The sequence below is a fragment of the Palaemon carinicauda genome, chromosome 38 (assembly GCF_036898095.1).
Source record: "Palaemon carinicauda isolate YSFRI2023 chromosome 38, ASM3689809v2, whole genome shotgun sequence".
NCBI lineage: Eukaryota > Metazoa > Arthropoda > Malacostraca > Decapoda > Palaemonidae > Palaemon > Palaemon carinicauda.
Window position 1 is genome coordinate 27,019,062 of NC_090762.1, and position 10,158 is coordinate 27,029,219.

Below are 10,158 nucleotides of genomic sequence, written 5' to 3' on the forward strand. Positions count from 1 at the left end.
GAGAGAGAGAGAAAGAGAGAGAGAGAGAGAGAGAGAGAGAGAGATTCTCCTGCCGAAATATAGTTCTCTTAGCAATGACTTTAAACTACAAAGGTATGCCTTTATAAGAGAGAGAGAGAGAGAGAGAGAGAGAGAGAGGAGATACTCTCCTGCCGAAATATAGTTGTCTTAGCAATGACTTTAAACTACAAAGGTATGCCTTTATAAGAGAGAGAGAGAGAGAGAGAGAGAGAGAGAGATACTCTCCTGCCGAAATTTAGTTCTCTTAGCAATAATTTTAGACTACAAAGGCATGCCTTCATAAGACAGAGAGAGAGAGAGAGAGAGAGAGAGAGAGAGAGAGAGATTCTCTTGCTGAAATATAGTTCTCTTAGCAATGACTTTAAACTACAAAGGTATGCCTTTATAAGAGAGAGAGAGAGAGAGAGAGAGAGAGAGAGATACTCTCCTGCCGAAATATAGTTCTCTTAGCAATAACTTTAAACTACAAAGGTATGCCTTTATGAGAGAGAGAGAGAGAGAGAGAGAGAGAGAGAGACAGAGAGAAAGAGGGGAGAGTTAGTACCTAGATCTGCAGGCAACTTCACCGCACTGACGCTATAACTGTAGGTAACTGGTTCCTCTAACTCCATAAGGGCGATGTCGTTTTCAGTCGTGTGTGGATTGTAGTGCAAGTGCCAGAAGATGTGCTTCACCTGTTGGCGAGACAAGGACAGGGCTTAGAGACCTTGCTCTGGGGCTTTAGGTGAAAGGAAAAGGGTGATTTAGATCAACGTCAAAAGAAAATGCTGGTTTAGATCAAAGTTAGAAAAGAAAATGCAGATTTAGATCAACGTCAAAAGAAAAAAATCGGATTCAGATTAAATTCCTAATAGAAAATGCTTATTTAGATCAAATTAAAAAAAGAAAATGCCGATTGAGATCAAATTCATGATAGAAATTGTCGATTTAAATCAAATTCCTATTAGAAAATGCCGATTTAGATCAAATTCATAAAATAAAATATTGATTTAGATCAAATTACTAATAGAAAATGCCGATTTAGATCAAATTAAAAAAGGAAAATGCCGATAGAGATCAAATTCATGATAGAAAATGCCGATTTAGATCAAATTCCTGATAGGAAATGCCTATTTAGATCAATTCCATGATAGGAAATGCCGATTTAGATCAAATTAATTATAGGAAAAGCCGATTTAGATCAAATTCATAATAGGAAATACCAATTTAGATCAAATTCATGATAGGAAATGCTGATTTAGATCAAATTCATAATAGGAAATGTCGATTTAGATCAAATTCATAATAGAAAATGCCGATTTAGATCAAATTCATGATAGGAAATGCCGATTTAGATCAAATTCATGACAGGAAATGCTGATTTAGATCAAATTCATGATAGGAAATGCCGATTTAGATTAAATTCATGATAGGAAATGCCGATTTAGATTAAATTCATGATAGGAAATGCCGATTTAGATCAAATTCATGATAGGAAATGCCGATTTAGATCAAATTCATGACAGGAAATGCCGATTTAGATTAAATTCATGATAGGAAATGCCGATTTAGATCAAATTCATAATAGAAAAGGTTGATTTAGATCAAATTCACAATAGAAAATGTGGATTAAGATCAAATTCCTAATATAAAATGCCGGATTTAGATCAAATTCCTAATAGAAAATGCCGGATTTAGATCAAATTCATAATAGAAAAGGTCGATTTAGATCAAATTCACAATAGAAAATGTGGATTAAGATCAAATTCCTTATAGAAAATTCCGATTTAGATCAAATTCATAATAGAAAAGGTCGATTTAGATCAAATTCATGATAGAAAATGCTGATTTAGATTAAATTCAAAATAGAAAAAGCCGATTTAGATCAAATTCATAATAGAAAATGCAGATTTAGATCAAATTCTTAATAAAAAAATGCCGAATTAGATTAAATTCAAAAAAGAAAAAGCCGATTTAGATCAAAATTCCTAATAGAAAAGGTCAATTTAGATCAAATCCATGATAGAAAATATCGCTTTAGATCAAATTCCTAATGTAAAATGCCGATTTAGATCAAATTCTTAATATAAAATGCCGATTTAGATCAAATTCTTAATATAAAATGCCGATTTAGATCAAATTCTTAATATAAAATGCCGATTTAGATCAAATTCAAAAAGAAAATGCGATTCATATTAAAATCCTGATACAAAATGTCGATTTAGATAAAATTTAAAAAAGAAAATGCTGATTTAGATCAAATTTCTAATAGAAAATGCCGATTTATATCAAATTCATTAGATAAAATGCCAATTTAGATTAAATTCCTAATACAACAAAATGTCGATTTAACTCAAATTCCTAATAGGAAATGCCGATTTAGTTCAAATTCATAATCGAAAATGCCGATTTAGATCAAATTCATAATAGAAAATGCCAATTTAGATCAAATTCATAATAGAAAATGCCGATTTAGATAAAATTCCTAATAGAAAAGGCCGATTTAGATCAAATTTAAAAAAGAAAATGCCAATTTAGATCAAATTCAAAAAAGAAAATGCCGATTTAGATTAAATTCAAAACAGAAAATGCTGAATTAGATCAAAATTAAGTAGTTTTCAATTGTAAATTTTATCGTTAGATTATAAAGAAATATATTTTTTTCCCATATAACTTCTTTATTCGTTTCGCCTTCACAAAAATAATTCAAATAATGATTCAACTTTAAATCTTTGAACAAAATTAAGTACAACAAAATGGGCATATAGGGAATACCTATGCAAGGATAATATATTCTTGTCATTTTTCTCCGAAATGTGTGTAATATATTATGGATATTTATCATTTATGCGTGGGTAATTAAATTGCCGTTACTTATCTAATATGTAGGTATTATACTGCCATTATTTTTCTGCTATGTATGGATAATATGTTGTTATTATTCAACTGCTATCTATGGATAGTATATTTCGCTATTCAACTACTATGTATAAATGTGTCACCGTTATTTATCTACCTGGAAATATATATTGATGTTATTTATCTTCTATGTTTGTAATATATTGCCGTTATTTATTTGCTATGTATGGAAAATGTTATTGTCGTTATTTATCTAATATGTGGTTAATATTTTGCTGGTATTTATTTGCTATGTATGGAAAATATATTGTCGTTATTTATCTACTATTTTGGTAATATATTTCCGTTATTTATTTGCTATGTATGAAAAATATATTGTCGTTATTTATCTATGTGGTTAATATATTGCTGGTATTTATTTGCTATGTATGGAAAATATATTGTCGTTATTTTTCTACTATGTTGGTAATATATTGCCGTTATTTATTTGCTATGTATGAAAATGTATTGTCGTTACTTATCTACTATGTTGGTAATATATTGCCGTTATTTATTTTTATGTATGAAAAAATATATTGTCGTTATTTATCTATGTGGTTAATATATTGCCGTTATTTGTTTGCTATGTATGAAATATATATTGTCGTTACTTATCTACCATGTGGTTAATATATCGCCGTTATTTATCTATGTGGTAATATATTACCGATATTTATCTGCCATGTTGGTAATATATTGCTATTATTTCTCTACTAAGCTTGGGTAATATATTACCGTTATTTATCTACCAAGTTTGGGTAATATATTATCGTTATTTCTCTGCTAAGTTTGGGTAATACATTACCGTTAATTTCTCTACTAAGTTTGGGTAATATATTACCGTTATTTGTCTATGTTGATAATACATCACCGTTATTTCTCTACTAAGTTTAAGCAATATAATATATTGCTGTTATTTCTCTACTAAGTTTGGGTAATATATTACCGTTATTTCTCTACTAAGTTTGGATAATATATTACCGTTATTTCTATAATAAATTTGGGTAATATATTACCGTTATTACCCCTATGTTGATAATATATTACCGTTATTTCTATACTAAGTTTGGGCAATGTAATATATTGCTGTTATTTCTCTACTAATTTGGGGTAATATATTACCGTTATTTCTCTACCAATTTTGGGTAATATATTACCGTTATTTCTCTACTAAGTTTGGGTAATATATTATCATTATTTCTCTACTAATTTTGGGTAATATATTACCGTTATTTCTCTACTAAGCTTGGGTAATATATTGCCGTCATTTCTCTAAGTTTGGGTAAAATTATTATCGTTGTTTCTCTTCTAAGTTTGGGTAATATATGTCCGCTATCTTAGACGCGACAGACATACAAGCACAGCTAAACAATCTTTTACAACTACACACACAATCCCTGAATCCTCTTCAGTCTACTCCCCTTCGGAGGACTCACCTTGGCAACGATGTGCTCCGTTTCATTCCTGGTGCTGAGGTCGTGGTCCCCGAGGCTGACGAATAGTTTGTCCAGGCCTTTGGAGAAGCTCCTGCGAAAGGCAGAGGCAAGGTTCAATTAAGAGGGTTTAGGAAAATTGGATAATTAACTGGAACATGAGGGGGATTATGTGAGAGACATATAATACTGATTAAATGGATTACAAGGATGTAATCGAATTGGGCAGGGGATAAGCAGTGATTATTTTATCTTTTATATTTCATCTAATCTATTAATAAGATATATAATATACCAACGTAATTCGTTAAAAACCTAGTTTATTCAAAAGTCTAAGTTAACCTTAAGGATGTTATCATTATCATTAAGGCCTTAAAAATATTCTAGAAGGCCTAGGCAAAGCGAAACGAGCTTATTTTCTTCCAGAACTTAATATCCTTATAGGCCTAATGATGTCAGGATGCCAGAAAACTTCAAATCCTTCATTCATTATAGGCCTTCTCCATCATGAGGCTCAATACTACATAGTATTCTAGAAGTTTTATTCCAGCTGTGACCAAGTTGTGGAATGATCTTCCTAATAGGGTAGTTGAATCAGTAGAACTTCAAAAGCTCAAAGTTGCAGCAAATGTTTTAATTATGACCAGGCTGACATGAGTCTTTTTTTAGTTTATATATGTCATATCAATTTTGACGTTGTTAATAGTTTATATATGACATATCTGTTTTGACGTTGTTACTGTTTTTAAAATGATTTATTGTTAATTTGTTCCCATCATTTATTTATTTCCTTATTTCCTTTCTCACGGGTCTATTTTTCCCTATTGGAGCCCTTGGGCTTATAGCATCTTGCTTTTCCAACCATGGTTGTAGCTTAGCTAATAATAATAATAATAATAATAATAATAATAATAAGCTAACAGGAAGGACGCCGATATCCTTTCTAAAGCCTTCAGAATAAAACTCTGATCGCGTCCTTCGATGTCAAGGCCAGGGAATCAAAGCCAGACGGATGACGTCACCAACTGGATCATGAATCTTTGAGAGAACAAATTTCAACTACGTCGGAATCATGATGAACTTTTGAGTGTCATTGGGTTTTAGATTCCACCGGCTATGAGAGAGAGAGAGAGAGAGAGAGAGAGAGAGAGAGATTTAACCGTAAAACAGGAAGAACAACGAGATTTTTCGAAACGAATGCAATAGAAGAAAGGATATAACGAAAAGAAAACGGGGTGAGAAAATCATAAAATAAAAAAGGTAAGTAGGAAGTTCAAAAGACATGCCAGAAAAGAGCATCATCGATCACTTCCCAGACGTCTGCAAGTGAGAATTGTATCTCAGGGATGCGCCAAAGAGAAGTCTGTAATTCCTCGCTTGCAAGGTAACACCTGACAATTCAATTTAATCAATTATGCAGAGCTTCCACACGGTTGACATAGCTTAACACCTCCGACGATTTTGAAGGACGTATATTGACTTAAATTCGCTGATATGCAGACTTATTCGATGATCAAATCTGTTATTCTATGCTTAGTATTATTAAAGCTAAGTAACAAGGCTAGTCATTATGATTATTCCAGGGTTTGAAATATGTGGCAACAACGGTATGAGAATCGTTGCCAGACGTTGCCAGCAGAAGTATTGCTATTATTCCAGGAGACAAGATTAAAAAAAAAAAAAAAATTAAATGGATATCAAAATAATATACATGAGAGGTGTTCAAATCAAGATTCTACTTATCAATAAAGAGTAAACGACTATGTAAGTTAGGACATCAATCAAAATAATTTCAAATTGAAAGCAATATTTTTTGTTCATGCAAATTTTGGCTCTCTCTCTCTCTCTCTCTCTCTCTCTCTCAGTGTGTTTCTAAACACCTACAGAAGACAATCACATCTGAGTAAGGCACTTTAACTTATGATATATATATATATATATATATACATATATATATATATATATATATTTATATATGTATATATATATATATAATCATTTATATATATGTATGTCTGTATAAATATGTATATATATGTATATATGTATATATATATATATATATATTTATATATATATATATATATATATTATGGACATAACATATATATCTTTATATATAAATAAACACACATACAGTATATATATTTATATATATATATATATATATATACATATATATGTGTATATATATATATATATATATTAGGCACATATCATATTTATATATATACATATAAATAAATAAATATATATATATATATATATATATATATAAAACCTACATATACTGCACATACATGAAGTCTTTTTCCTTACAGGAGTTATCAGCATAAGTTCCTACCGAATTCATCCTAGCCCTAATCAGTAATCTCACCACCAATGCATCGAACCCTCCCACACAGACTGCACCATCTCTCACCTTGCCAATCAAGCTAAAAGAAACACTTTTTTTCCTTCCTTCTCGGTAACAACAACGACGTAGGACTAAAAGAATTCCTTCAGGAATCGTGACCTTCAAATAGGAACTAGTAGAGACTAGTTTGAAGGTCAGATATTACTCCCAGAAATGCCTAGTAAGATAAGGTTTGATGCACTGGAATGTAGAGAAGTTAGATTTTATAGCTATAGTTGTTTTAAATGTCTATGAAGGATACGAGTAAATGCAAATGATCTTTATAGATTGTGAAAATAACAACAAACAATAATAATAATAATAATAATAATAATAATAATAATAATAATAATAATAATAATAATCATCATCATCATCAACTTATTTATAGACTTAAAAACCTAGGTGTTGATTTCTTATTAAGAATCGAATAATAATAATAATAATAATAATAATAATAATAATAAATAATAATAATAATAATAATAATAATAATAATAATAATAATAATAATAATACTATTACTAATAATAGTAATAATAATAATAATCATAATCATTATCATCATCATTTTTATAGACTGAAAAAACCAAGGAGTTGATTTCCGAATAATAATAATAATAATAATAATAATAATAATAATAATAATCATCATCATCATCATCATTTTTATAGACTGAAAAAAACAAGGTGTTGATTTCCGATTAATAATAATAATAATAATAATAATAATAATAATAATAATAATAATAATAATAATAATAATAATAATAATAATAATAATAATAATAATAATAATAACAAATAACCAGGGAGTATTTTTAGATACCTGCACACCAAAATGCAAACCTCTCAGCTGCCAACAGTTATACCTCAGAAAAAAAAAAAAAAAAAAAAAAAAAAAACAGAACCTTGACTATAATCGTGACCAATAATTCACGAATGATTTATTATGTGTCACGACTTTGTATGATTCGAATAATTAAAGACGTCGTAACTGACACTTCCCGTCCGGTGGAGTGAAGTGTTTTGATATGACGTATAATTATGACGTCGTGTGGCATACGATGGGAAAAAAGGTAGGTTATTATTATCATTCTTGAAGAGGTTATTATTATTATTATTATTATTATTATTATTATTATTATTATTATTATTATTATAAATAATAATATTATCATCATCATCATTATTATTATTATTATTATTATTATTATTATTATTATTATTATTTTCATTATTATTATTATTATAATTATAAGCTATTATCATTATAATTATAAGCTCTTATTATTGTTATCATTATTATTATTATTATTATTATTATTATTATAAGCTAAGCTACAATCCTAATTGGAAAAGCAGGATCCTATAAGCCCAAAGTCTCCAACAGGATAAAATATGATATCATAGTTATGGTATTATTACATAAGGACTTATACCGACCTCTTTAGCAATTAATGTGGCGTTTTGTCATCTTTTATTCTATCTCATTTCTCTTCCTCGTTTTTTTTTTTTTTTTTTTTTTTTTTTTTTTTTTTTTATAGCATATATATTAAAGATCTATTTTAATGTCCACTCTTCTTAGAATATTTTATCTTAATTGTTCATTAATTTTCTTGTAGTTTATTTATTTCCTTATTTTCTTTCCTTACTAAGCTATTTTTCTCCGTTGGAGCCCCTAGGTTTATAGCATCCTGCTTATCCAATTAGCGTTGTAGCTTAGCTAATAATAATAATAATAATAATAATAATAATAATAATAATAATAATAATAATAATAATAATAATAATAATAACAGGAGCAATGGGATTTCGGATCTCCTCCAAAGGATAATTGGGTCGTCCATGACCTAAGATCTACCTGTGGTGAAAATTTCGTCAAAATCCGTCGAGTAGTTTTGACGTAATCCTGTTCACAGACAGACAGAAAGACAGACACACGCACACACACACAAACAAACAAATAAATAAATAACCCGGCTTGATTTTATAACCTCCTTGGCGTAGGTAATCATAATAATGATTAGCCTGGAATGTTTATGGCTATTATGCTTAAGCGAATGTGTATGGCGATGGTGAATTGGGTTATGTTGAATGTGGTTTCAAAAGTTTATCGAACGTAAACAAACGGGTTCATATAAAAATCAAGCTTGAATATCTTAATTTACTTCAAGTACGTACTGTGTGTGTGTGTGTGTGTGTGTGTGTGTGAAGCATAAATAAATAAAAATAGGTTTCTATTCTTATTTGACTGAAGGGCTTGCCAGATACCGAATGCCATCAACAAGTACCAATAATTCTGTTTTCACCATGATAATAATAATCAAAGAAACTTATTACAATTAGGCATTTTTTTTCTTCTCATCATGATCATCATCATCATCTCCTCCTACGCCTATTGACGCTAAAGGCCTAAGTTAGATTCCGCCAGTTACCTCTGTCTTGAGCTTTTAATTCAATACTTATCTATTCATCATCTCCTACTTTGCACTGCATAGTCCTCAACCATGTAGGCCTGGGTCTTCCAAATCTTCTAGTGCCTTGTGCCGCCCAGTTTAAGTTTGGTGAACTAATCTCCCTCTTGGGGAGTGCGAAGAGCATGTCCAAACCATCTCCATCTACCCCTCATCAACATCATCATCTCCTACGCCTATTGACGCAAAAGGCCCTCGGTTAGATTCCGCCAGTTGCCTCTATCTTGAGCTTTTAATTCAACACTACTCCACTCATCATCTCCTACTTCGCGCTTCATAGTCCTCAACCATGTAGGCCTGGGTCTTCCAACTCTTCTAGTACCTTGTGCATCCCAGATTAAGTTTGGTGAACTAATCTCCCTCTTGGGGAGTGCGAAGAGCATGCCCAAACCATCTCCATCTACCCCTTATTATAGCAAAATAGAATATGATGGTTCAAAGGGACTTACCCAAATACACAATGTGCAGCGGTCAAAATGTGTCTGTCACTGATCAAGGATCCTCCGCAGAAGAATTTCTTGTCGTACACCAGCGCCACCTAGATGTAAACACCGAAATTAATAAACAAATGGACAATGGACCTCAATTATTCAACGATATACTATACATACATTCCTACATACGCATATAAATACTCACACACATATACATGTATATATATATATATATATATATAAATATACACATACATATATATGTAGACGTTTATGTACAGTATATATATACACACACACATATATATATATATATACATACATACAGTATATATAAGTACGCGTATATATATACATATATATATATATATATATATACATACAGTATATATAAGTACACGTGTATAAATATATATATATATATATATATATGCATATATATATATATATATATATACATACATCTAAATTAAATCAATTACTTAAAACATCATTGAGATTCTAAACGCTTCAAAATAAAC

At 29.9% G+C, this 10,158-nt stretch overlaps 1 protein-coding gene across 1 annotated transcript in view; it reads right to left on the reverse strand.

The window, feature by feature from the left end:
* LOC137630499 (serine protease filzig-like) overlaps positions 1-10,158 on the reverse strand; it is a 92,136-nt gene that overhangs the window by 17,090 nt on the left and 64,888 nt on the right. The window contains exon 13 of the mRNA XM_068361998.1: positions 566-695. Coding sequence (XP_068218099.1) covers positions 566-695 — 130 coding nt within the window. The remainder of the gene's footprint in view (positions 1-565; positions 696-10,158) is intronic.